At 32.7% G+C, this 27,235-nt stretch overlaps 13 protein-coding genes across 13 annotated transcripts in view; 7 read left to right on the top strand and 6 right to left on the bottom strand.

Annotated features, from left to right (window-relative positions):
• Positions 1-284, bottom strand: part of NAEGRDRAFT_71489 (uncharacterized protein) — a gene marked incomplete at both ends in the record, with an annotated part of 698 nt that extends 414 nt beyond the window's left edge. Inside the window, one exon of the mRNA XM_002673254.1 lies at positions 71-284. Coding sequence (XP_002673300.1) covers positions 71-284 — 214 coding nt within the window. The remainder of the gene's footprint in view (positions 1-70) is intronic.
• A 1,927-nt stretch (positions 285-2,211) lies between these two features.
• Positions 2,212-4,943, bottom strand: NAEGRDRAFT_80947 (uncharacterized protein; the record flags this gene model as incomplete). The annotated part of the gene is made up of 3 exons (XM_002673253.1): positions 2,212-2,993; positions 3,037-4,025; positions 4,067-4,943. 3 exons carry the CDS (start codon positions 4,941-4,943, stop codon positions 2,253-2,255), a joined length of 2,607 nt encoding a protein of 868 aa, XP_002673299.1. The 3' UTR covers positions 2,212-2,252.
• Positions 4,944-5,122: 179 nt separating this feature from the next.
• NAEGRDRAFT_71487 (uncharacterized protein) lies at positions 5,123-5,878 on the bottom strand (the record flags this gene model as incomplete). The annotated part of the gene is made up of 1 exon (XM_002673252.1): positions 5,123-5,878. The coding sequence occupies one exon, from the start codon at positions 5,876-5,878 to the stop codon at positions 5,123-5,125; it is 756 nt and encodes a 251-aa protein (XP_002673298.1).
• Positions 5,879-6,163: 285 nt separating this feature from the next.
• On the top strand, positions 6,164-7,618 carry NAEGRDRAFT_71486 (uncharacterized protein; the record flags this gene model as incomplete). Its single annotated transcript, XM_002673323.1, has 1 exon — positions 6,164-7,618. One exon carries the CDS (start codon positions 6,164-6,166, stop codon positions 7,616-7,618), a length of 1,455 nt encoding a protein of 484 aa, XP_002673369.1.
• A 139-nt stretch (positions 7,619-7,757) lies between these two features.
• On the top strand, positions 7,758-8,521 carry NAEGRDRAFT_71485 (uncharacterized protein; the record flags this gene model as incomplete). Its single annotated transcript, XM_002673322.1, has 2 exons — positions 7,758-7,907; positions 7,952-8,521. 2 exons carry the CDS (start codon positions 7,758-7,760, stop codon positions 8,519-8,521), a joined length of 720 nt encoding a protein of 239 aa, XP_002673368.1.
• A 244-nt stretch (positions 8,522-8,765) lies between these two features.
• Positions 8,766-11,755, top strand: NAEGRDRAFT_58996 (adenylate/guanylate cyclase; the record flags this gene model as incomplete). The annotated part of the gene is made up of 2 exons (XM_002673321.1): positions 8,766-9,654; positions 9,726-11,755. 2 exons carry the CDS (start codon positions 8,766-8,768, stop codon positions 11,279-11,281), a joined length of 2,445 nt encoding a protein of 814 aa, XP_002673367.1. The 3' UTR covers positions 11,282-11,755.
• A 2,056-nt stretch (positions 11,756-13,811) lies between these two features.
• NAEGRDRAFT_80945 (Alpha/beta hydrolase domain-containing protein) lies at positions 13,812-15,149 on the top strand (the record flags this gene model as incomplete). The annotated part of the gene is made up of 2 exons (XM_002673320.1): positions 13,812-14,680; positions 14,750-15,149. The coding sequence occupies 2 exons, from the start codon at positions 13,812-13,814 to the stop codon at positions 15,126-15,128; spliced, it is 1,248 nt and encodes a 415-aa protein (XP_002673366.1). The 3' UTR covers positions 15,129-15,149.
• A 407-nt stretch (positions 15,150-15,556) lies between these two features.
• On the top strand, positions 15,557-16,629 carry NAEGRDRAFT_80944 (uncharacterized protein; the record flags this gene model as incomplete). The annotated part of the gene is made up of 2 exons (XM_002673319.1): positions 15,557-16,068; positions 16,180-16,629. The coding sequence occupies 2 exons, from the start codon at positions 15,557-15,559 to the stop codon at positions 16,520-16,522; spliced, it is 855 nt and encodes a 284-aa protein (XP_002673365.1). The 3' UTR covers positions 16,523-16,629.
• Positions 16,630-16,937: 308 nt separating this feature from the next.
• Positions 16,938-17,900, top strand: NAEGRDRAFT_80943 (uncharacterized protein; the record flags this gene model as incomplete). The annotated part of the gene is made up of 2 exons (XM_002673318.1): positions 16,938-17,409; positions 17,457-17,900. 2 exons carry the CDS (start codon positions 16,938-16,940, stop codon positions 17,879-17,881), a joined length of 897 nt encoding a protein of 298 aa, XP_002673364.1. The 3' UTR covers positions 17,882-17,900.
• Positions 17,886-19,445, bottom strand: NAEGRDRAFT_71479 (uncharacterized protein; the record flags this gene model as incomplete). The annotated part of the gene is made up of 1 exon (XM_002673251.1): positions 17,886-19,445. The coding sequence occupies one exon, from the start codon at positions 19,443-19,445 to the stop codon at positions 17,886-17,888; it is 1,560 nt and encodes a 519-aa protein (XP_002673297.1).
• Positions 19,446-19,898: 453 nt separating this feature from the next.
• NAEGRDRAFT_71478 (uncharacterized protein) lies at positions 19,899-20,697 on the top strand (the record flags this gene model as incomplete). Its single annotated transcript, XM_002673317.1, has 2 exons — positions 19,899-20,538; positions 20,651-20,697. 2 exons carry the CDS (start codon positions 19,899-19,901, stop codon positions 20,695-20,697), a joined length of 687 nt encoding a protein of 228 aa, XP_002673363.1.
• A 1,025-nt stretch (positions 20,698-21,722) lies between these two features.
• Positions 21,723-23,810, bottom strand: NAEGRDRAFT_71477 (uncharacterized protein; the record flags this gene model as incomplete). The annotated part of the gene is made up of 1 exon (XM_002673250.1): positions 21,723-23,810. One exon carries the CDS (start codon positions 23,808-23,810, stop codon positions 21,723-21,725), a length of 2,088 nt encoding a protein of 695 aa, XP_002673296.1.
• Positions 23,811-24,154: 344 nt separating this feature from the next.
• The window catches only part of NAEGRDRAFT_71476 (uncharacterized protein), a gene marked incomplete at both ends in the record, with an annotated part of 5,210 nt that continues 2,129 nt past the window's right edge, over positions 24,155-27,235 (bottom strand). The window contains one exon of the mRNA XM_002673249.1: positions 24,155-27,150. Coding sequence (XP_002673295.1) covers positions 24,155-27,150 — 2,996 coding nt within the window. The remainder of the gene's footprint in view (positions 27,151-27,235) is intronic.

Raw genomic sequence — 27,235 nt, 5'->3', positions numbered from 1 at the left:
ACAACTGCCAATGTCACTGATAATAAAGTTGACACCAAGAAGGATGCAAATGAATATCCGATCATTGTACAGTTATGCTTTTCATCTTCATCAGAAATAAATTTAATTATGTTATCTGGACTGCTGTTAGAAGGTGGAGATGGATTACTGACTTGTCTCGTGTGATGTGTTGACGTTGGGTGATGGTGTGAGTGGTGCGAGTGATGATGGTGAGTTGGACCTGAATTTCCTCTTGTTCTGGTGTGATTGGGAGGATGCAGTGGATTTACATGTAATTGTGGCATTTTTTTTGAGTTTCGAATAATGAGAATTTGCTTTCCATTTTAGTGTGGTTACTAATTATGATTATTAATTGAATTGTACGACAATCTTTCCTTATTGTTGATTTATAGCAACTTTAATTTTCAATTGAAAAATATTTGTAAACTAATTCAAAAAAGTGTTAGAAAGTATCAATTTTAATCTTATATTCTCCTTCTTGACCCATAGTCCAAACAACTGTATAAGGAGCTTCAATTTCTCCACCAGAACTTTACCCAATTTATAAATTGTTGATTCGTCAATTCTTTGAATAACATGTGAAGTCAATTGTGGATTTCTGGCGCCAACTTGTCCAAATAAAACATTTTGGAAGAAATCAGCAATAGCTTGAGGTCCATGGAAAGCTCCAAAACTTCCAAAATGAGTCAATTGACCATCATTGACCCTGATTCTTGTGAAATCTTTTCATTTTAAATAAATATTTTCACGCTCGTTTGTTGTTAGTCATTAAATTATTAGAACACGAAGATTAATATTAGTTGCTGGTATTCCACCTCATGTGTTTATTTAGTGTTTATTGGTCGAGAAATTCGATACATACCAATTACATTACTTGTTTAACTTTATTGGACTGAAATTGAATTTTTTTACTTCCTCATCATGGAATGATGTAACAACATCGGAAAAGATGTAGAAAATGTTTAGAACATTGAAGTATTAATAATTAAAGAATTAGAATGTATTTCACATTTAAACAAGTTGATGATTTATTTCATATTGTATGTACTCATAATTTTATAAATGATTTATTGAATGAAGCAGGTTGTAGTGAGAAGCAAATGGAGGCATTTTTTTTTGCCTACTTTTAAAATGTTAGACAATTTTAATGGTACACACCATTATTCGAAAGGTCAAACACTGTAGATTGTCAAGGAAGAAACCACGTGTTCGATTCTTGTCCAAGGACTTTGATTATGCTTGAAAATTAAAAATAAACGTGAGCGTGGCCAAGTACCTAACAATCATCCATTACTAAAATTAAAAATAATTGTGAGTTGTAATGAAAATCTAAAATAAGAGAATGTGAGTATAAAAACTCAGTTGCACCTTGTATGAACACCAACAAGCTGACACTCATGAAATTAATGATGACGATGATTTGTTTCCTTCGTTATGAAGATATCACCGATAATACTCACCAAGTTACATCCAATAACACTGCCTCAAGTCCCTCGATATTCTCACCACTCTCAACTATCCTCTATCAGGATGAAGTTACTGAGTTTCAAAATTAACACTCAATTCTGGAATCGGCAACCAACATTAATTCATATGCCATATGAAAATCAATTGCAAAACGTCTCACAAATTCAAAATCAACAAACCGCTCAACAAATGCCAATGTCATCTAGCATTAACATCTTGCCAAGCAAAAGCGAAATTCAAACAGTTCACAATGATTTCAAAATTATTTGTAGCAAAAATTCTTCTGAATTATGTTTTGAAATGCTAATTTATGGTAAACACAAACCTAAAAAAAGTAGAGATTTGACGTTGCTTGGAACTTCAACTATTACTTTTCCAAAAAAAGAAACAGCATATCGTGCAATCCATATCATCTCTCAATATCCCCAATGCAAAAACTACAAAGGAAGAATTTATTTAGAAATTCAAGGAAAGTTTTTTAGGCCACTCTGTCGTAATTTCGAATATAATGTAATTATCATCAACAAAAACGACTATGAAAACAGTGCAAGGGCAGAACTAAGAAAAAATATAACTGCATATGAAAATATCCAATACCAACCAATTTTGGAAACAACAGAACCAGTAACTATTCCAAGAAAGAGAAAGTGGGAATTTGTAAATCACACACCTTCAAAATAAATCGGTTAAAATTCCAGCCATGATCACTATTTCGAAACAATTCAATAGAATGTCAATTTGTCTGGAAAATATTACATGATATAATTTAATAAATGGTTGTCTATTTAATACTTGTTATATGCTTGATTGTAACTACAAATTTCTCTAAAGTTTGAGAGATTGGAAACAATTCTAGCTCCTCCAACTACGTCCATATCTTGTCCAACAATGCTGACCTTGATACCTGTTTTTCTGACAGAATAATCAGCCTTCTGTTCTCTAAAAGTAAATGATGGAGAGTATTCTTGTCCAAGATATTCCAAAATGTCCTTCTTAATTCTTTCTCTAAATCCTGTTAATGCTGAGAATCCACCTACAATTAAAATATTGTTTAGAATTTGATCTTTTTCAATATTGGAAAGAGATTGATTATTTCGAATTAAGGTGATTGATTTTTGGACATTTTCCCATACATGAGAGTAGAAAATTTCCGAAATATTGGCTCTTTCATTGATTGGTGAAACCATGTATGAAGTCCATTCGAAAGGTTCAAGGTTTTGTACAAATTCATTAAATTCTTTTTGATCTTGGCTCGGACTGCAAGGGGCAATTTTCAAAAATTCTGATACTTCCTCTCTGAAAGTCATTTCATAATAGCGCATATCTTCATTCATATTCCTATACTCCTCGTACATGTTAAACACATTCATATCCATACATGCAGTCTTAGACTCACAATCTATGACTGGTACACATGTCGATCCATTTGGTGTTGCACTAATAATTAAGGATGTTGGTTTTTGATAATACAATGCAAGTAGCTTGAACGAGTCCACAAAGTGAACTGCTGGAATACCTAAAGAAAACTATCAATGAAATTAAATATAATTTGCAATATAGAGAACTTACTGCAACCTGTTCCACCTTTTTCAAGTATTCCTTATCCCAGTGAGGAGGCACAGCCATAAGAAGAGGGTGTTCTTGTAAGTTAACTCTTAAATCTTCCTTATAGAGCTGATAAAGGAAAATTTTGAGCAGTTTCTTCTTGGGTACTCCTTTAGAGTTAAAGAACTTGTTCAATCTACAATGGTATTGAGCTTGAACAAATCTATCTCCTGTTATAACATCGTCAAATCCATAGGATGGTAAATAAAAGTGAGGATGATTAGGTTCACCGACAGCTGTCATTGATCTCCAATAGGCATTATTACTTGCTAATCCATACTTGTAAGTATGCTGCCCAAGATCTAAAAGTACAGCATTGAAAGATTTTTCCATATTTGATCTGCAAGAAAATGCATTATACCAATCGTGAGTATCTTTTTGAAGAAGATTGATAATTTCATTTTCCTTACTATGAAATTCAATCTTCTCTTCATTTGTAGGTTCATAATTTTCATCATATTCATATCTAATGACTCTATCAAGAATTGACTTTTCCATTGTTTCAGATCCCCACTTTTTTGAAAATCTTTGTTCCCACATGGTTTCATTTCTAGCAATTGAATTAATTTCAGAATTGATAGGAATGACACTCGTACAAACTTCTTCATCCGTTAAATAGTTAAATATGTGAACGAATACCTCTTCAGGAAGATTTTCTTCAATAAAACTCAATTTTCTATTTGATTTTCTTTGAATGGAGTGGGACAAGGATGTCTGCAAGTCCATAGCTTGGATATATTTGATGGTGGATTGAGTTAAATTACCTTGACGTTCCAACTCGTAGCTATCATCAATGAGGTTCTTTACTCGTTTGAATTCTTCACTATTTCTATAATCCATTCTATAAATGCTATCCTTATCAATTCTCTTGAAGATGATTTCACTTCTCACAACATACTTTGATCCATAGTATAGTTTTTGGCCGTCATGATAGAGATCATGGTTAAAAATAGCTTTAAATTATTATTTAGAATCATTAATCTATTCAACTTACCAACACTTCCTTCTGTTGGTTTGATGGATGCCAACTTTTTGAAATCAAAGGAAATACTATCATCCTCAATCTTCTCTCCAACCTTTTTCAGAAGGGTTGTAGCTGCAGAAGAGTCGCTCAAATAGACCAACACTGTGAAGATTGATTTTTCATTATCATTTCTAACGAATTGAGCATCAGTGTGAGGTTTAAAGAAAGTTCCACGACTATACTTGTTGAATCTCAATACTTCATTAATTCCACAAGGAACCCAACAACCATCATTATCAAAACCATAAGGTTTCACACCATCAATATCAGACTTTTTCAAGAATGGAACAATTCGAGACCAAATCATGTCCGCAAGTTTCTTACTCTTGACCAAAACTCTCTCACTATTACGATATTCCTTTGGATATTCCTTATCAATTTCTGCATATCCCAATCTTGATGTGGAATCAATCAAATCACTACATTCTGTTCGGGATAGTAAACTTCCAATATAAATACAACGATCTTGATTGATAATTGTTTCAACATCCTGGCTTTCCTTTTCCTCATTATCTTCCTCATAATCATTATCATAATCATCACCACTTTTCTCTTGATGTTCAATCGGTTTTTCCTTCAACAAGTGCACTGTCGTAATCTTTGAAGGAATTTGAATTGATTGTCCAGGAATCAACAAGTCCCTTCTCCTCCAAAACTTTGGTTCATCATCATCTTCTCTTCTTATTGTTGATGGTTGTTTTTTTACTTGATTTTCCTTCTCATCATCACCCGTATTTTCCATCATGATCAAGGCTTCGGAAATAAACCTTGCCCTTCCATATTCATTTGGATCAATACCTTCCTCGATAATCTCCTCAACAGTGTAGTTGTAATATTCCGCTTGCATTAGATTTTCAATGGCTTTTTCACGAGAGAGAGGAGGCTCCTCTTGATCCCAATCGAAGATTTTGTAGGGAGCATTGGCGAGACGACCTGTGGTGGAGAGAATCGGTTCCTGTTCATTCATTTTTTTTTGTAATGATGAAAAATCGTAAAATTTTTGGGTTTTTTTTAAAAAATTGAAAACTAGTTTTGTTTACTTTGTAAATATTTGACTAATCTCACAACGGCTGATGCTGGACGATCTCCTGCTCCATTATTGAAAAAAGAAGCAGTCACCCATCCACCAGGTTCAGAATGACTAATTACAGAAATGTTAAAAACAGATTTTCCAGAAATGGAAGATTTCAACTGTTCGAATCTCCAAGCAGTGACATGAACTGTTCCTCTAACACATGATGAATTTGTAGGTGCCTTCTTGTGTTCATAATCTGGAAAATCTAAAGGTGTTTGATTGCACATCCAAGTTACATTTTCCAACTTTGGATCTTGATAAATATTTCTAGAAATGACGAATTCTCTATTCGAAACTGCTTTGGATCCTACTGTGAAAACTCTATAATAAACATTAAAATCAGAATGATCACTTCCGTTCTTACAAGTTTCGTTACAATTCTTTTCAATCTTGTCATGAATTTTTACACCTGATACAAATTCTTCATCCCACAACTTTCGTTCACTTTCCTCATCCAAATACTTGATCAAATCTCTTGAATTTTTGGCAATACTTTCTGGAATCTCCACATTCTTCATTTCTCCCATCCAAATCCAATACGAATGTTTCTTCTTGTTAATGAAATACTGAGCTTGTTCAGGTGTAGTTTTGTAATTGACCCAACCATTTGTTTGATCGTTGATTTCTTGATAATAATCAAGTGCTTGTTGAAAGGCAGAATCAAGAGCTGTCAGATAGTGTTTGCAGAGATTTTGAAGTGTTGACATTTTTTTTGTAATTGAGTTTCGAATAAAGAATCCTTGAAGCGGGATATTTTGAACCAAAAGGATGATCAAACAACGGAATAGCACTACGCACTAGGAGGAAGTACGATTAAACAATTTAATATATTGAAATTTTTCGTTTTTTTATAAAACAGAATTGTAAATTATTGTAAAGTGTTCATTCAAGATTATGAACATGAAATTATAGGAAATTGCTTATAAATAGAAAGAATGTTAGTCCAACTAATAACACCGTGTTTAATTCAACAAATTCAAGCTTCAAAAAAAATGATTTCACATCAAGAAGATGATTTGGACGAAACTTCCGTTCAACTCATTCTCGATCAAACTTTCAAGAGTTTTCTCCTCCGATCAGTTTTCCAACAATCATCACACGAACTACAAACCATGAAATACACAAAGATTTTGGCGTTTTCTCTCACTAGAATATATGGACCCAAGTATTTGATGAAGAAAATTCCACAAGATTTGATAACGGATCGAATTTTTATAAAGGAATGTTTGGGTCAATTTGGGTTGTTTATTAGAGAAATGCCAGTTGAGTTTAAAGATGATTTTGAGTTTGGGTTGGCTGCTGTGAAGAGTGAGGGTGATTCGTATAGATTTTTGAGTGAAAAATTAAAGAAGAATCGAATAGTTGCATTGAAAGCTTTGGAAAGTGGTGGAGGAGAATTAGTTAAGGAAATATTCGAAATGAATGAAGAGTTTTGTAGGGATGAGCAGATGATTTATGAGGCAGTGAAGATTAAACCTGTAAATTTGACATTTGCTCATGAAGATTTGAGACGAAACTTTGATTTTGCTTTGAAATGTGTAAAACTAAATGGAAACTGCATTAGATTTGTGGATGTTTCATTGAAAACTAATGAAGAATTAGTCACTAGAGCTGTATTGAAAGAACCTTCCATTCTGGAAATTACTCCTCTAGTGAAGGAAGTGAATTTCGTATTGAATTGCATCAAGAAGAAAGTTTATCCGAAATTTCTAAAATATCTGAAAGCTCACAATAATAATGAACTCATCGTCACTGAACTGGTCAAGAAAAATGGGTTAGAATTAGAATATGCTCATGATTCCATCAAGAGTTTCAACGAAACAATTGTAATGATCGCAGTCAACCAAGACGGACGAGCGTTAGAGTTTGTTAAACCTCCTCTTCTAGACAGCGAGCTCATTAATTTAACAGCTATTAGAAACCACCCTCTTGCTTTAGAATTTACTCTTGAGAAATTCAAATCAGATTATGATATTGTAAAAAGTGCAGTTGACCAAAATCTAGATGCTTTGAAATTTGCTTCTCTTCAAGTTCAACAACAACTGACAACTAATCTTCCACAACAAGTAGATAATGAACAAGATATTTGGATTCCACGTGTTGGAATTGATTTTTGGATGAGAAAACACCAATCGATTGGTTCGTCAAAGGAAGTTATTTATGGAAAAATTAGAAACTTGACGAAATTTCATTCATTGAGATATGAAGAGTTAGAAAAAGCAAGATGTGATGAAGATATCATGTTGGAAGCAATCAAGAACGATGACGACTTTGCCATTTCCTTAATTGAATCAGATTATTCGACTAACGAGGCATTTATAAGAAAGGCTATTCGAATCAATAAGAAATGCCTAAAATATGCTAAAAACTTTCTCTACATGCGAGATTTCATATTAGATACTTGTTCCATTTATTCTATCAAGGATTTTGACAATGTGAAAGAATAATCTTAAGGTAGGATTACAGTTTACAAAATAGGAAATATTTTCCAACCTTCAAGTAACAGTTAAAGGATGGACCAGTATCCTCCACAACAACAAATTGGATTCTTCCTGTCAACCTTTGCAAATTTCTACTTGAAAAAAAATGTCAAAACTCACTTTTATCATTGTTGCGTTCCTATTCTTGACAGTATGCATTTCTGCTCAGAATATTAACAATATTTTCCCTCTGATTAGTTCTCTTGATGAAGAAGATAAGTTAGGACTCAGAGGAGTTGCTTACAATATTTCACAAGTAAGTTTTAACACATCTGTCATTAATCTAACACGTCAAATTAGCCAATTGTGCATTTTCCAACAATTCTTCAAGGAGCACGTGTTGCAATTATGGCATCACATTGTTTTGAAGAGGTAGATTTAACATTCCCATACATTTATTTGACAAGCAGAGGTGCAACTGTCGACATTGTTGGACCAAGTTGGACAGTTGACAGAAAAATAGTTTCATGTCAATATGTTCGTGCAAACAGAGTTGTTTCTATCAACAAGACATTCAAGGAAGCATACCTTTTGCAATATGATGCCTTATTTATTGCAGGAGGAGCTTGGTCAACTGCCACAATGAGAACTGACAGCGATGCTATTTCTCTAATTCAAAAAACATACAATTATGGAAACATGATTGGCACAATTGACATGTCTTCTTCATTATTGATCAATGCTGGATTGATTAAGGGAAAGAAAGTGACAGGAGCACCTGCCATACGTCAAGATTTGGAAAATGCTGGAGCTGAATACAGAGATTCAACAGTTGTCAGATCTGATTTGTTTATTTTTTCTGGTAGAGCACCTGAAGATATTGCAGAATTGACAGAAGCAATTGCTGAGTGTATTGTTGGACGTCATTAATTTGTGAAATAATTAAAAAATTTTATTGAAAAATTGTTTACAAAAATTGTAAAAAATTGCAAGAATTGAAAACTTCCTTTATATGAACTCTTTGTATAAACTACAATGTAAATACTAATTGTTATTCGAATCTAACTGATTTTTCGCTTAATCTGAAAATGGAAATTTGAAAGGTGCTGACAAGAAATCATAAAACTAATCATTCAACATTTTAAATCTATCAATAAATCTCATCTCAAAAAAAATGGTCAAGATTAATCAAATAACACCTAATCTTTCCGAAACTCAAGAAACTCAAGAAACTCAAAATATTCCTTCATCATTATTCGAAACTCAAGAAACTAATCATGAACCCTACCAATTCTTTAGCTCTATCAAATTTTGTATCATTCTACTACTTTCCCTGCTCGTTATATCAAGTATTCTCGTCCTGTCACTTGTCTGGATGAGTTCTTTACTTCCGAATGCCATCAAAGGAACGATTGGTCAAAGGGAAGCTCAATTTTCTGATATAGTTTCGTCTGTTACCAAGTCAGTGGTCGAAGCAACGATTTCCTTGGATGTAATGAAAGGACAATTGTTATATTTATTAGATTTTCAAAATTCGAAACAAATCGAACAAGTCACTTATCAATCATTCTTATCTGAATGGAAAATGAGAAAGGAATTTGTGGTTACGGTGTATATAGGAGAGCCTAGTGGAAATGCTTTGGGAATTTTCTATTCTGGCACGTCAGTCAATTGGTTAAACATGTCATTGGTAGCTCAGTATTTTTATGAATGTGATTCTGATTTGGAAAAATATCCGTATTGTAAAAGGAGATTGGATAATCAACCTACAAGTGTAATACCTGCTGTCGATCTGTCAGATTTAACTGACAGCTGTAATGCCAATCCAAATCAATTAGTTTTTTCGAGAAGTTATGTAGATGTCACAACGCCAAACATTGACACGTTCTTTACCTTGTTATATTGCTATTCCTTTAACAAATCGAAGGATAATTCATTTGATTATTATCTGGGATTTGACATGACTGTCAGTGGATTTTCTGACATTTTAATTTCCAAAATTGGATCAATTGATGGATCGAGGAGTTTTATTTTTGAAACTGATAAGCAATATTTCGTAGCTGGTATGTTTAATTTTTCAACTTTCTTATTGAAATTTTTGTAACAGTTGACAGAAAAGATTTAAAAATTACAGAAATTAATTCTGACAGCTCTGTCAAGAGAAATACTATTTTTACAATCAAAGATGACAAGATTAATCAGTTATCTCATAGAATTTTGGAAGAAACTCGAAATAACTTTAAAAGTTTACCCTGCAACAATGCAATCACAATCGAACATTTGGACGATTTCGTTTACATTAATCGATTCTGTGCCGAAACTGGAGTGGATTGGATTTTTGTACTTTCAATACCTCAATGGAACTTTATTGGATCTTTGGTAATTGGATTAATAGTTTCAATCATTGGAACTTGTTTAATAATTTGCATTGCAGTTTCACTTTCCATTTTTGTTTCTGTAAAAATTGTAAAACCATTCCACAATTTAATTGAACAATTTCAGGCAGTTTCGAGAATGGATATGGAAAGTTTGGATATTAAAACGAGTAAATTCTCAGAGGTGAGAACATTACAAAAGCAATTCGTTCAAATGACGAATCAGATTCGTCTGTTTCGTTCGTTTATTCCACAACACTTGTTGAATCAAGTGGAAAAGATGGAAATTATGAAGAAATCAAGAGATTTGAAAGTAAGCGCTGAACACGACTCAGTGGCTGTCAATCCTTCACTTATGGACTCGATGAGGACATCAATCAGAAGCACTGTTAATTTATTTAAAGGACAGCTGACATCAAAGCAATTATTTTCGTTATATTTGGATAAGAAACATGTAACTATTGTTTGTGTATTGATAGATGAGTTCTCAGAGCTGATATCTCAAATGCCTCCTTCAGAAAGTATCCATTTATTGACAGATATTTTCGACCAATTGACATGTGTCACTAAAATTCAAGGTGGCTTGTTAGGACATTTTGAAAATGATTCAATTTCCATCACTTTTAACACAGCAGCTAACCACCCTAAACACCAGGAGAAGGGAGTTCAAGCAGCCAGGTCAATTATTGAAAAACTAAAAATTACTCGAGATAAGAAATGGTTAATGGCTTCCAACAAGTTAATTAGAAATGATAGCTTCAAGAATCTAATAGAAAATATCAGATTTAGAGTAGCTGTTACTACGCAGGAAGTGCTGTGTGGAAATATAGGAACCAATGATGTGAAAAATTTCACTCTCATCACCAATGCTCGTTGGAGTCTTTCAAAAATGTTACAATTGACCAAATATTATAATTTAGAAATTCTAATTAGCAGTGAAGTGCACAAAGCAGTTGAGATATTATATCATACAAGATTCATTGCTGAAATTCAATCATTGATGGTTGATGAGTATAGCTCTCTATTGCCACACAGCTCTGAATTATTGGAAAACGATTTGACATTGAAATTCGAACAGAAAGTATACGAATTGGGTGATTCTACGCAACATGCAGCAGATGAATGGTTATATGAATTGAGAGAACAGGAAAGGAAGCAAAAATGGAAGATTTATAATGAGGCATGCTCTCTATTCTTTAAAAATGATATCGAGAAGGCTCTTACATTATTCGAAACTTTTAAAAGGGATAATCCTGAAGATATAGTTGTGAAACAAATGGTATCTCATTGTAAAGAGATATTGGGAATCTATTAGAGAAGAGAATCAGTAAAAATATCTCTCCATTCTGAATCAAATTCTTCCTGAGGTGTTGTTGTCATTTGCTTTGGCATTTGTTGATTCAATTCATTGAGGTAGGTCAGTACAGATGACAAAACAGGATCTTGTTGGTCTGGGAACTGATCGCCCTGACTTATCCATGATTGGCAATGATTATCCAAAGTAATTGCTAAATTTCTTCGCTGTCTATGTCTTTCCAACATTTCCTCCATTTCTTTCATCATTCCACTGCATTCATTGCGAACACGTACGTATTTCTTGGTATGAATTTTCATTGCTTTGAGATTCTTTTCCAAAATTGAAAAATAGTCAACATTCAATCCCTTTCCGTTGGATGTTTTCAATGTTGCATTATTCGTTCTCTTTCCTTCTTCAATATCTTTACAAATATCCAAATGGAATCGTGAGGCAGTCTTGATACTAATTGAAACATCTCCATTAGCATATGTGAAAACATCATGATCTGCCAATAAGGTAATTCTGAGTGCCACCTCTTCAGCCATCTGTTTGGCATGCTCTGGAACCTTTAAAAGGAATAAAAGCTTAAAGCCATTCATTACCATTAATCTCAAAACTATTTGTCCAGTGAAAAATAGAGGGGAGTGGCAATCTGTCATCTTTTTCATTAGCTCTGTTCTGTATTGAGTAGTGACTGCAAAAGAAAAATCAATCACTTGTCTGAAAAGTAAGAAATTCTGTGGAGTAACGTTTGCTGATTGTAAATACTCTAATGTATTTGGGAGAACTATATTTTCCAACTTGAGATTTGATGTAATTTCAAATACATTTGGCATGTTTTTGAAAAATACTGCAAATTCATTGATAGAATCTCCATAATACCCAACTGAGAAGACTTTCCTCTTGACTAGATTTTTTTGAATAATATCTGTCATGTTAGGGAATTCTAAACAATAAAAATCAGCAAATCTAACATAATATCTTGCTTTTTGAAGCACGCCACTTCCATTATAATAAATACAGAGATGGAATGTGGAGCAAGCCCAATAGAAATTCAAATAATATTCAATTGATAATTTTGCAATTTCAACTTCACATAGTTTAGCAATTCCATCTGATGTTTCTGTATTTGCCAATAATTGATGACCTAGTGCCAGTACTGACAAGTAAAATGCATATATACATTTCAATTCTCCAATGCTTTCAATGAATTCATTTGGAGCAAAATGAATCTGATCAATGTTCACCTCATTTTCAAAATAAATCAAAAAGTTATTAATGAAATACTCCAACTTGGCCTTTCTAATGAATGGATGTCCAGCACAAATAAAAGTAAAGTACAATTCCACTAAATTCACTACTCTCAATGAATATAGTTGATTACTTTGAATTGTTGAGCTAGATCCACTCTGAGATTTGTTTGCAGCAGAAGGACTTTCTTGATGAATAACAGTGGTCGTGGCATCATCCTCTTGTTGAACAATATCAAGTTTCTTCTTTTTGTGTGGGTAAGCTAATGACCCTTTTCCTCTTTTCTTTGGATTTTCATACTAATATTTCTTATAGAATGGAAACAATTGAACTAATTACTTACTATACAAGTGGCTCCTTTAGCTACACATTTGGCACAACTAGGCAATTGTTTATCGCACTTTTTGTGTACCTTTCTGCAGTTAATACACGAAATTGGGTGAAACTGTGATGATTCTTCTCCAGTTGCATTATTCGAAACTTGAAAAGAGCTAGTTGCTTCATTACTATTCGTAGAAGATGAAGAAGAAAGTACTTGTGGTGCACTGCTACTACCAATGTTATTATTCATATTCGTATTACTACTATTCGAAACTACACTTGCTCTTCTGCCAAGATTTACATTATTATTACTATTATTTGTTGACATTTGACTAATGAACATGTTATTACTACTACTCGACATTATATTATTATTACTACCCATTGAAAGTAAATCACTAAAGGAAGGAATGACTAACTGTTGTTGTTGATTTTGTTGAAGGCTATTTTGATTGACCGAAAATTGATTCATCAAATTATTAGCATTCCAATTATTATTATTATTATTACTATTATTCAGTATGCTGTTAGTAGTATTATTGTTATTGTTGTTTCTCATAGAATGTTGTTGTTGATGTAATTGTTCATTTTTCGATATCATCTGGGAAAGGGATGATGAAAAGAAGGGCGAATCCATGATGATGATTGTGTTTTCTCAAAGGTTTGGAAGAGTTTGATGTTGTTGCTTTTTTTTTCGGTGTTATTGATGGATTATTGCGTCCAATAAGCGCGAGGAAGCAGAAACAATTATTACTTTCCATTCTTGAAATTTGAACGCTTATTTACAATTTATTGAATTTATTGGTGTTCATCCTTAATGGAACTTGAATAATTGAATCATGATAATTGTAAATAAATTATTGATGATGAACTTTAGGGGCATCAGATTTAATTTCAAAATCTAAAAAAAATCAATATCTTAATCATCCATATTGTTATTATTTTCATAGTGTAAATATATATTCAGAGAGATAATATGGTAGTATTGAAAAGTTCTGATGATACTAGTGCACCAGGTGATGATGTAAAGTTTCAACAAATTGTTGTAGATAATAAGGCATATCATCATAAATTGAAGGATGTTTGTCCCGAAGTGATTCATTATGCACCTTCATCTCATGGAAGAAGTGCATTTGTATTGAGCAGCAAGCAACACTTGGAGGGTATTGTAGATTTGGAAAGTAGCAGTGGAGCTCCTATTGAGAATATTGTTTGTTGCTTGGGAGGAATTTCTCTGCATAGTGCTCATACCTATTGTTATTATCAATTGTCAAAACGTATTTTGGAAATGGATAAGGATTACGTTGGGGAATGTTTGAATGAGGAAAGAAATCCAACCACCGAACATACATCACGAGGATTCCATGATGATAATTTGGCCATATTGAGATATGAGGCCTACGGAAGAGGAAAATCGTCAAATCCAAATCATGATCAAAATAGAGAACTCTTTGTTGGACAATTGAAAGAATTGTTGGACTATGTATTGAGTAAACCTGTTGTAAAGAAGAATTGTAAAATAACAGTGTTGGGGTTCAGTATGGGAGGTTGTTTGGCAACTCAATTCACACACACTCATCCAGATATGGTGGATGCCTTGATTCTCTTCTCACCAGCAGGAGGTGTATGGAAATTACCAACAGGAGCTGGTCTCATCAAGTTACCATTCTTGGGAAGTCTCTTGTATAATGCTGTTGATTCCTCTCAAACTTATGAGCAAAAGATGGAAGTCGACTTGTTTGATATGAAGAATGACATTACCCAGCAGAGATTAAAGTTTGCTCTCGAGATGAAGGAACAAGAAGATCATGATGTTCTCACAAAGAGCTTTTTGAATTCCTACAAGTAAGTTTTGTTGTTCCTATTACCATAACCATAATAACTATTTTCATAATAATAACATGCTGATAATAGACACTTTCCATTGAATGATAGTAAGAATGAAATTGAACATGTTGCCTCCATGAACAAGAATACTCTCATCATTTGGGCCATGTTTGATACTACTGTACCATCCGATGAATGTTTCCCACAATTCCACACTCCCTTCTCCAAGAATGATAAGGCCCAATACGTTCTCCTCAACAATACTAAACACTTGTTCTTTATGGAGAGAGAGGAAGATACTGCTCGTATAGTTCACAACTTTATCAGAAGAGATTGTGAAGTTTACCGTCCACTTTTGCATCAAGTTACTCCTCAAGAGTTGAAGAAGGAGATTTGTAGTGCTGATGATTTGAAAAAGTATGAATTCTTCCACTCCAATCAAGATTACAAGCAATATATTGTTTAAATAATAGTTATTTGTTATTATAAATATTAACTTGTAGCTATTGTTGTTGTTATGATTATGAATATCAAGTAGAGTCTAATCAAAGTCATCATGATGGACATTCACTATTACTTCCACATGTCCTTTTGTTATTAAAATTAGCAACATTAATTAAAATTCATGGTGTTATTCTTCCTTGTTGTTGTACTACTAATTCAACAGAAAAAGTCTCAGACACAATAACAACCTTCCTCTAGCCAATCATGATCAACACAACAAAATGATTGACTTTATCAATGCGACAAGTGAGCGAAATATTTTTTTTAAAATTGATTGGAAATTTTTTTTTTAAAATTGAATTTGAAAAAAAACTTTCAACATCCACCTCGGAAGGAGTTTCATCATCAATTTTGCAATTTTTTTAATATTTCATCATCATCATTATCGGAATGTCTTGGTTTAAGAGAGAAGAAAAAGGACCATTGGAAGATATGTTCCAACTCCACACTATTAATTCATCACCATGTTATGTTCCTTTAGCCGACTATAGAATGGCTCTCAGTGCTCAAAATATGGAATTTTCAGCTAAATTATTTAAAACAGGATATTATTTTAGTTGTTTGAACAAGTATTTTAATAGATTTGATATGTATACAGCTTCGGAAAAGAGACAAGTTGCTAATGAGCCTTGTTATACGGAATTTGATGCTGTTCATGATATGCTCCAACAAAAACAAGCAAGAGCATTGGCTGCTGGTATGCAAGCCTCTGGTAAGAGAAGAGCTCCTGTTGATAAGCAAGCTGAAGCTGATTTGAAAAAGAAAACTGAAGAAGAAACGGAATTATATAATAGAGTAAATAATAAGAATGCTGAATGTATGCAAACTAGAGTTGTTAGACATATTATTGAAGAAAAGATTAAGAATGCTACTAGTGGAAAACTCTTTGATAATTTACCAAGGTTTGTGTTGGATCTATTTGTTGTTTATTTAATTATTTAATTATTTAATTTTTATTTAATATTAATTATTTAAATATAATTAAATTTATTATTATATTACTTGGAAAATAGTGATTGGAAGGGTAAATTCAATACATTGGCAGCTAACTCGGCAAATGCTGCTGAATCTGAAGAGGAAAAGAAGAAAATTTTGGAAGATAAATTAAATCCATGTCTCAAATATCAAGCTCAAGCAACAATTGAACCAAATAATGTAAATATAACAAAGGATACATTTAAGGAAATGGTAAAAACATACAAATACGAACATTGTCAATCATCATTATTGTGTGCCAAGGCCATGAATTCATGTTTGAAGAAAATGGGAAGAGGAAATCTCAATAATGCTCAAAATCAACATTTTGTGCAATGTTTTAATGATAGAGAAGTTATGGATTGCATTGCAAAGATATAAAATCATTTCACTTTCAATTCAATTATATTGTTGAAATTATAATTTCAAAATATCAAAAACAATTACAATTTTTAGAGTTATTGTAAATTGGTAACTGCACTATCCTCTTTGAATTTGTCGAGTAACGATAGTAACAATGGATAGTGCACATTCTTTAATAACCAAATTTACTATTTATTAATTATTTGGCATGTGAAATATAAATTGGTTGAGACCTAATTGACTGGTGGATATAAAAGATAAAGGGATGTTATGATCTTTTGAGGGTTAAATACCAAATTTGTGTCACCTTTCATAGATTTACAAATAACTTTCAAAAGGATTTGGTAAGAACCTACACAAGATAGTGACACTTCGCATGTGGCTATCATGATCCTTACATTATCATTTTGCTACCTTTTAACACTTCAAAAAAATGAAACTAATCTCAGTCATCTTTCTCATTCTCTTTCTTTCCACATACACAGTCCACGGTTTAGCGGATCCTCTCTTTGTCCAAGCCATTGACGCAGCAACTTTCAAATATATTAGAACTACAGAGTGGGCAAACACATTAGCAAAGGCCTTTCTCCCAACTTTATTGCCAGACTGTTCAAGTGAGCCAACCTTTCCATCTTACTTTGCTTTTAACAAATCTGTTATCAATTATTGTTATGACAAGGAGGCAGGAGAACCTTGGGTGACCTATCACTTGTCAGCCTCAAAGATGTTGACTAGTACTTTGAATGAACAATACAAGTTAAATCTGACCTATGTGATTACTACCTATGATACATCTACAGGATATTTCTCATCATTGAATGAAAGAGTTCAAAGTGGAGAATGTGATGTTGCTATTGCTGCCACTAATCATAACGCTGACAGAGCTAAAGTTGTTCATTTCCAATGTAAGTTTAGTGAATTATGATTTTTTCAATTTACAACGATAATTAAGGTCCATATGGAATGGGTTCAAAGAGTTTCTTGAGAAATACCTATCAAAATGATACAACGATTACTGATGTGTCGCAATTAGACACTACCAAGTATACTGTAGTTGTTCCAACAGGTACAACCTATGAAGCTTGGTTATTAGCCAATTTTAAGAATGCAAGAATTGTTAAAATTCCAGGATATGATGAAGGATGGGACATGATTTTGAATAATACTGCACATGCCTTTTTTGGTGATTTCTTTGATACTACTAGATGGTTAGGTCAACATAAGGCCAACTGTAGTGGATGTTATATTAAAATGTTTGGAGATGTGCAAAATTTTGGAACCTTTACTCAAATACCAGCTGTCAGTTTTGCAGTTCAACAAATTTGGAATGCAATGTTGATTAGTGTCATGATGTTACTCATTTCAATTTTACATTAAAATTTTATTCATTCATTCTATAATATTGAGTTGATTGATTACCTTGTTCAATATCTAAACCTACAGCACTTGGAGTATTTGAAATAATTTGTTCGCTTTGAATTGACATTTGAGAGGAGACAGATGGGAATTGTTTGTTAGACATAGTTCTTTTAGGTTTCTTGGTCTTCTTCCATAAAATATAAACAACTGAAATGAAAATCAAAATTGCAACTATTCCACCAAATACTCCAATGAAAATATATGGATAAATTGGGCCATTATCTTCTGGAGTAATCTTGTCATCTGTAAATGAAGCGACAGATACAGAAAATGTAATATAACAAGTGTTGTCTGGTTGAGATTCATCAAGGTTGACTATTCTGAGATAGTAAGTGGCTTTGGAAAAACTTCTATGTTTCAATTCAATCGATTTAGAAGTGTCAGATGATGAAAATTCATATCGGTTGTCATACATTGTGGCATTTGGGAATGGAGTGCCATTTGATTGATAAACCACAACTTTGGAAGTGGAGCTACCTGAAATTTTGACATCTTTCAATTTCAAAATTTGAAATCCATCCAAAACTACTTGATAATGTGGTTGAATAGTTGAAGAAATTGGTTGATAATTAATAAATGTTCCATCCAAAAGATTTGTAGCCATTGTTGAATTATCAGTTGAATTTCCATTTTCAATAATTAATTTAGTTGCTTCCACATCAATTTCTGCCACAATTCCTACTTCTGTTGTGTCATAGATTGGTAATTCACTTGAGGCTGTACACGTGTAAGTTCCATACTCTGGACAAGTGACAGTAGTTGTTGAACTCGACCAAACTCCTTTAAATGATCCATCAACAGTTCTAAAAAATAATTTGACAGTATCTGGTTTGATGATTACCAACTTATCATCAATATCTCTTATGGCCTTCTTTCTATTATAGTAAAAAATCTTCTTTCCTCCAAACATTTGTTGATTCACATTCAAAATATAAAGTGTAGTATAATTAGAGTTCAATAATCCAGATACTACAGATTCCTTTTCATTGTACATTTCTACAGAGAAGGATTGGACCAATTCTGGTTTGTTCATTTCAATTTGTAAATACTGGGACGAATCTCTCAATTGATTTTTGAATAAGAAACTTCTTGGAAATTCTTCAACTTCGTACGTAGTCCCAAAAACAGCATCAATAGGTTTAGAATAACCTCCCAAAGCAAAAACTAATCTCTTCTTTCCAAGATAATTCTCAATAGATTCCACATTAAATTCCACACTTGATGGTTCTCCGAGAATTTTAGAGACATTTGATGGAACAATTGCTCTATCATAGTTTTCATTCAAAATTAATGGAATCATTGATTCGGGATTTGTGTTCATGAGTGGACTTGTCCACTGAATAGTAATGTACATGATACTTGTCAATTCTTCTTGTTCAATATCGGATACGGCAGTCAATCGAGCCAAATCCAACTCGTAAATGGCTAATAATTTCATACTTTCATATTTCAATTGTGAAGAATCAACAAAATTCGAACTGTTCAACACTCTATCAGTAACAATCAAATTTCTATCAAGCATTATTTGTCCACTAGACACGACAAGATCTTTTCTATACTGAATCGTGACACTCACTTGAGGCAGAGATAAATCCTTATAAAACAATTCTTCAGATAATGGTTCAATAGGATAGTAACGTCCAAACTCTACCGTATTAGCACACCACGTTCCCAATGTCATGAACAGCAGTCCAAATATCATCATCACCATCATCATCACGACAATATTACTTTTTAAAATATTCATTTTCTGTGTTGTGTGATGAGCAAAATTTTTTTTAATTTATATAAAAAACAACAAATTTTTGTTCCGATGATGAGAAAAATCAACTGAAACGGTTATTGTTGTTGAAAAATCTCAAGAGGTTAATGAGAGGGAGCTTGTTGGGTATTTTTTTTTGTTGTCACCTTCTAAAATTGTTCTATTGTAATCTTTTGATTTTCAGGTTTCGGCAACTTTCTCTCTTCAAAAAATATGAAAAGAGTGGGTGAGGGAGAATCACAACAAGATTTGAAGAAAGTTAAACTAGAAGAAACTGACCGAAAGTTGGTGTCCAAATATGAAGAAGCAGAAATTGAAAAATTGATAAATTGGAATGAGCAATTATTGGAAAATATCAAAAATAAGAAGCAAGAAATTAAAATTCATTCCGATTTATTTGATCAATTGATTAATGACATTTCCATAATGACAGCTAAGCATCCATTCACTAGATTTTATATTTTTTATTTAAATCGCCAAGAAGATTTGGACAATGCATGGGAATGGTGTGTGAAATCGATGGAAAATAATCATTTGAATGCAATCTTGAAGATTGGCTCCTTGTATTCTTCAGACAGTGATTACAAAAATTCTATGAAATGGTATTCGAAAGCTGCTGAATTAAATAGTGCAGAGTCTCAATATTGTATTGGAAATTTGTTTGCAAAGGGAAAGGGAGTTAAAAAAGATTATTCGAAAGCTTTAGAATGGTATATGAAAGCTGCTCAACAAGATCATCCAGCTTCTCTATGTGCTATTGGAAACTTTTATATGAAAGTTAACTATGATACTGCAAAAGCAGTGGAATACTATTCGAAAGCTGCTGAATTGAATTGCGTCAATGCCTTAATAGGTTTAGGGAATATTTATTCAGGAGCCGAAGATGATGACTATGATGATTATGTAAAATCATTGGAATATTTCATCATGGCATTTAATTGTGGACATTTTGCATCATTTAACAGAATTTTTGAAATTGTCAATGATTTTTTCACAGAAGAAGAGAAATTGAAATGGTATTCGAAAGTTTTAATTGAGAATTCCAAAGTCAAGATTTTGATTAATCCAATTGAAAATGTTGGAAGATTGATGTTTTCTAATAATGTGATGGAAAGTGTGAATGACATTTCAGTTACGGATGAGAAGGTTTTGATTCAATTTTCCAAAAATGAATTTTTATTCGAAAGTCAATTGTTGAAAAGATCAAATTTCTTGTCAACCATGTTGAGCTCTAATTGGAAAGAAAATTGTAAGAGAAACCAAGATGGTGTTTTGATAATTGACATGACAGGCATTGAAAAAAACATTATTTCTCAATCAGAAAAAGTTATTGAAATATTTGAATTATATTTGGAAAGTCTGAAAGTTAAACCATTAGATTTACAAGATTATTTTATTGGAAAGCCATTTGAAAGTTTAGAATTATTATACGAATTATGTTTATATTTAGGAGATGAAATGACAATTTCACAAATCTTGCAAGCATTGAATCCAGTTTATACTCTCTATTTCATGATGAAATATGAAAAGAGAGAACATTTGGAATTTGTTTGTGGAATCGTTTCAGATTTCGTTTCGAATAATTTTTCAAGTTCTCTCAAATCAATTCCAGAACATGTTTCAAAAATGGTATTATCATCAGAATATCTATCAGACGAAGTGAAAGATTCCTTGAAAGTTGCCACTAGTAACTATATTGAAATATCTCAAAACCAGTCAATTGTCTCATGTAATTTGGAGGCGCATGGCTCTGTATTTGAAGGAAGTTTTGATTGGAAGGACGAAAAGTGTCACGTTGGAGTAGAAAATGAAGGGGATAAATTATCAGTTACCTATTTTCCTTTCATTGATGATGACATTAAATTGAACTTTCTAATAATTGGAAATGAGGATAATGGCTCAATTGCATTAATTTCTAAGGAAGTACCTTATTGTTGGGAATTGAAATTGGCTTGGGAAATTACACATGGTAGTATGGTTGTTTATTTTAATGACCACTAATATTTTTAATTGTTAATTTTGTTACTGCTGTGCTGTCTATTTGTTGTTTCTCTTTTCATATTCTCTTATCTTAATGTTTCTTCCATTGTGTGATATTGGTTGCTTCAATTTTAAAGCAGCATCTTTCTGTTCTTTGGATTTGAATTGAATATAACCACATCCTTTGTGTTGTTCAGAATCTTGATTTTTGAATAATTTAACATAGGTAGCTCCATCAAATAATTCCTTAATTTCTCTCCATGTTGATGAATAGGATAGATTGGTAATAAATACACAAAGAGCAGGATTGAATTGATTCTTTCTAGTATTTCTGTTAGAACTTTTTTTTTGTGTGTGTGATTTATGGGGGTTTCTCTCAATATAGCTCTCTTCTTTGGAGTTGCCTTCTTGGCCTTCATCTGGAACATTTTGGGTTGATTGGTTGGATGGTAATTGAGAGGTTTGCCAATCGTAATGGCCACCATCAGTACTTGTTTCATGAACATCAGTAAGTTCAGCAGAAATCATTCTCTGTTGTTCAATGGCAGTGCCATAATGATGATATGTAGGCATGTGTTCTCTTTTGATCAGTGGGATGTAATGAGATTGATTGACAAATCCTAAAACAATTTCTTCTTCAAAGAAATGACCCAAAACAACATCATCTGTTCCTTCATCCTCATCAACAACTATAATTCTCACACTTAATACTTCAGATATAGCTCTTAGTGTGATATTATCTCCCCAATCATTTCCACGAACTTTACGAATGTATTGTTCAAATGGTTCATCAATATATTCTTGGTAATAATCACAATTTAGTTCAATGTGTTGAGCCACTTCCTCTCTCAAATTTCTATCTGGTTCATTGATCAATAGTAATACACTATCAAATTGACACTGGCCAGGTCTTGAAGTGAGATAATCACAATATTCCTTGATAGTGCTATATTCACGTGAATCAAACACTTCGTTCCAGTCTCTGTGTAGATTACTTGTCTCTTCAGTCGGTTCTAGAGCTTTCCACTTATTGGAGGAAAAGAACCTTTCGAATTTAAATGGTTGTGGCTTGGTTGTGTTATCTGTTTTCTTTCCACTTGGTTCCTTGTTTTGAATATTAGATCTTTCTTTTTTCAAATCAATATTGATAGCTGTATACTGTGAGGCACGTGTCACGAAAGAGTTAAAGTCCTTACTATATGGTTGTGGTAGTCCTTCTTTCTTTTTTGCTTCTCTCTCATTGAACATTTCTGAACGGTTGTACATGACATTTGTTGGGGATGAATGCATGAAAACAATTACTTCTGTCTTGGCAGCAATCAAATTGAAGATATCATTTCCCAACAAGATATTTTGGTTTTTCTTACAACAAAGCACTCTGATTTGTCTGAGGTTTGGAAACAATCTTAATTGAAGAACTAGCAGTTCAATCCATTCACTTCTTTCATTACTATAACTAATTCCTTCAAAAGTATGTTCACATGGTGTTTTGATTGCTTCAATAAAACAACATTCAGCTCCATAAATATTGAGACACTCATATTGGGAGGCCAACTGAGCATCATAGTAAGACGTTTCTCCCAAACCAGCCACTCCATATTGTAAAGCATGAAGAGATGGAGCATCATAAATGGTAACAATTTCAACATCTTTGACTGTATCTTCATTAAACTCTCTGCCATGGACAGAAGATCCAAACACAACAGGTTGAATGAATTCTACACCTCTTAGTTTCGAATACTTGGTTTTGAATTTTTCAACTAATTCAGCCAATTTCTTTTGGAAGGCATCATGTGTTGCTGGTGTGGTGTCACCAGCATTGGTTCTGGGAACGGTGATGTTTGGCTGTTGTTGGAGATATTTTGTTATTACGAGATTGTAAAGAGAACGAAGCCTATTTAATCCCTTGCCTGTTATCAAGTGGTTGACTTGACCATAACTACAAACGTGGTTTTGATTGCACAATATTTTAACTTTGTCATTTTCAAACCCCCATACTTGCTTGTTTTGCTTGTTTAGTGCAACTGCGCTGAAATCAGTAATACTGGTTGAACCATTACTCAAGCTACCATCTGGAAACAATTGAGCAACTGTGTTACCAAGTTTTATCTCTACCACAATCCGTGGAGCTTGTTGTGGAAACATTTTTTATGAGACTTGATAGTAGAATTTTCACAATGACACGAAATTCATGATATGTGATCCCAAAACGATTTTTATAACTTATCCGGTAGGTAAATCCAAAATGAAAGGAACGCAATGTCAGATATTTTGAGCTCTCTTAGTGAATTCTTTTGTGTTTTTTCAATGTTGTGGTGATTCGTAATGTAATACAATAATAATAGACAGAAATTATACTTCATGGGTTTACGAGCTCGAATGACTCGAATGGTGTTTATTTCCACAAATTAGACACTTTCGGAGTTGTTTCAGTCACAATCACATAACCGTCTCCTATCAAACTAATCTTTTTCATATTATTAACGAGATTAAACATGCTTCAATTCAATTGTAGAACTGCTTTCTTGTGTTTGCATGTATGGATTTCTTGTATTATTCTTATCTTTACCCAGTTTCTTTACTACAAACCATACAATTACTGCAATTAGTAGGGCAGTAAGTGGAATGAGGACTAGTAACAATAATAACCACATTAATGGATTGCTCGTTGGAGGTTTTTTGACAATTATATTTGAATTTGATGAAGAGGAGGTTGATACATGATTTTCAATGGATTTGTATTCAAGAATTACAAGATTATATCCTAATGAAGAGCATTCACAAGTTGCTATTTGGTTATTCTTGATAGAAATGGAACAATCAGTTTCCAATGATGCTGATCCAATGTTGGCACAAACATAAGCTGCCTGACTGTCGTATTGTTTCATCTCAATGTCGAATAAGTATTTCGAATAAGATTGAGGTGAAGGATCAAGTTGTAAACTATTCGCAACTGAATTGATTGATATTATCTTTCCAGGTTGATTTGCAATTGCAATGGTGTCTGTATTTTTTTGAATATTCCATCTGTACTTGATTGGTGACTTGATTGAATTAGTTTTCAAGAAAGATGAAATGTTCCATGGCAACGTGATATTCACCATCTCACTTTCGAATTTCATTCCATTCATTTGATTCTTGAAATGTTTGTTTAAAACTGTCAAATAACTGTTAGTTTCAAATTTAAATGGTGTTTGACCAATTAAAACATTTCTCAATAAAACTTGTCCTAATAATTCAACAGTTTGCAATAATTTTTCACCATCCATTAAATTTTCTTGCAAGTTCAAAATATTTTGCAAGTTGACCAAATCTCCTCTAGACAGAACAAAGGCAGTACTTGATTGAACTGATACCAAAGCATCTCTCAATAAAATTAAACTAGAGTTGACCATTTGGTTAGAAAGATATTCAGAATTTTGTGAAATTGAATTCAATCCAAATAATAAATTTGTAATGTAATTTCTATTTGTTGATTCTGAAGCGGTTGTCATGATTTGACTTGAACCCATAAAATCATTCAATAAATCTCTAATTAAAGATTGAATAAATTCAAAATCTTCAGTGGACCATTTACAATTTCTTGTTGTAAATCCAAAATTACAAACACATTTTCCATCCTTAAATTGTCCATTTCCATTACAAAAATCTCTCTTTGAACTTATACTGTTAAATAATAAATTCATTGTTCTAGAAATGGTTGCAGTATTGAAAACACTTCGTTGATAATCACCAACAGGAGCCAATGTTGCTATTTGGTTCCAAGAAGACGTTAATGCTTTGATTTCTGCTAAACTTTTGACAACTGGAAGAGAAATGGTAACTTGTTTGGTTGTTATGGAGCTAGATCCTGTCAATGAATCAATTACCTTGACATAAAGATCTAATTTGTTTCCAGAATTTGGCATTGGAAGTTTTTGATATAATTCTTCTGTTTTAGAAAGTGGAAAGTTGGATTTTGAAAAGTCATCAATAAAACCATATTCAAAAGTATTACTATTCTGATCGTTTTGACATTTTGGACAATTGAAAGTAAATATTGTTGTCATTGCAATACCACTCAAAGGTGACACTTGACAGTCACATGGTTTTGGTGATTTGTTAATTACAAATGAATGATTCAATGAAGCAGACAACAAAGAATCAACATTAGTAACTTTGAAAGAAATTTGATAAGTAGAACCTTCTGTCAAAGAAGATGTGTCCAAAATTAATTCATCAGACTCGGAAAGTTGCATTCTCATATTACTTGTCAAATCTGAAGGAATAGATTGTCCATTCATTGTCCATTCTCTAATAATATTGTTACTTGCACTCGAAACAATACTTTGTACGCTTAATAAAGTTCCCTTATTCAGTTTTGATGGTGGTGAGTTAGCTGGTGTGATTGAAGGTGGAATTTGTGTAGGAGATTCTGGGAATAAAATGGAGAGAGTTGAAGTGGAATATCTGGAAACCTTACTTGACCTTAATGAAATGTCGAATTGAGAAGCACCGTTCACTAATGATTTTGTAATTGTTAATGTATTATTCTTGATAGATGATAGATATTGTAAGATGTTGTCATTGTTATTCAAATTATTGGTGGACCATTCTCTGTCGAATGGAATAGTTTGCAAATCAGAATCAATTTCTTCGATCTCAATTATTACTTGGTCAATTGTTGATTCAATTTGGATCAAGTTAACAACTAGTGGTCTAGCTGTCATTTGGATATTAAGATTGACTGATGAAATTTGATCTTCTTTGCCTTTCAAATATGATGAAACTTTAACTTGATGTGTTAACTGTGTCAAATCATTAAATTTAACAATCTTCAAGTTATTGTAAGAGTCAACTTGATATTCCATTCCAGTTCCACTCAAATATTCCCATTTTACAATAATTTCAGATTTTGAAGGTAAACAAGAAGGTAATGTGATTAATTTTCTTACAATCAAAGGCAATGAGCTTGTTGAAAGTGAAAGGCTGTCACTTCCTTCAATAGAAATGACAGGTGTTGCATAATTCAATTTTTGGAATGTGACTTGCTTAGATGAGGATGTTTTCAAAATTTGGCTTGTAGTTGTCAATTTGAAAGTATGACTTCCAGCATTTATACTGTCATAGGTGATTGACAGTTTGCTTGAATTATTGTTTGGAAGTGTCATCATGTTGGAAGATACAATTTCCCATTTATAGGAAATTTGTTTTCCATCTGTGGAATAACTTTCACTTGCATCCAATAGAATATTTTCACAACTTGAATATGTTGTTTTTTGAGAAATTAAAATTGTTGGTGGAATGGGATTTTCAGCATTTCCAATTTTGAATGATTGATAATCATTTCCTAATTTGTTTCTATTAAACACATTTCTATTCAATAAAATTTCTTGATCAACTTGAATAGAATTATCAGTTCCCAATTCAATAATAAAATCATTGGATGTCTTATTAGAATATCTACAAACTACATTTGAACCAAATGAGGAAATACTTGAAGAATCTAATAAATTGTTACAATCAACATTTAAGGATGTGAAATGATTTGGAGAGGTCATTTGGAACAGTAATCCATTTCCTTCATTATT

This window comes from Naegleria gruberi (genome assembly GCF_000004985.1).
Source record: "Naegleria gruberi genomic scaffold NAEGRscaffold_47, whole genome shotgun sequence".
In the NCBI taxonomy this organism is placed as follows: Eukaryota; Heterolobosea; class Eutetramitea; order Acrasida; family Naegleriidae; genus Naegleria; species Naegleria gruberi.
This window is presented reverse-complemented; position numbering and strand designations above follow the sequence as displayed.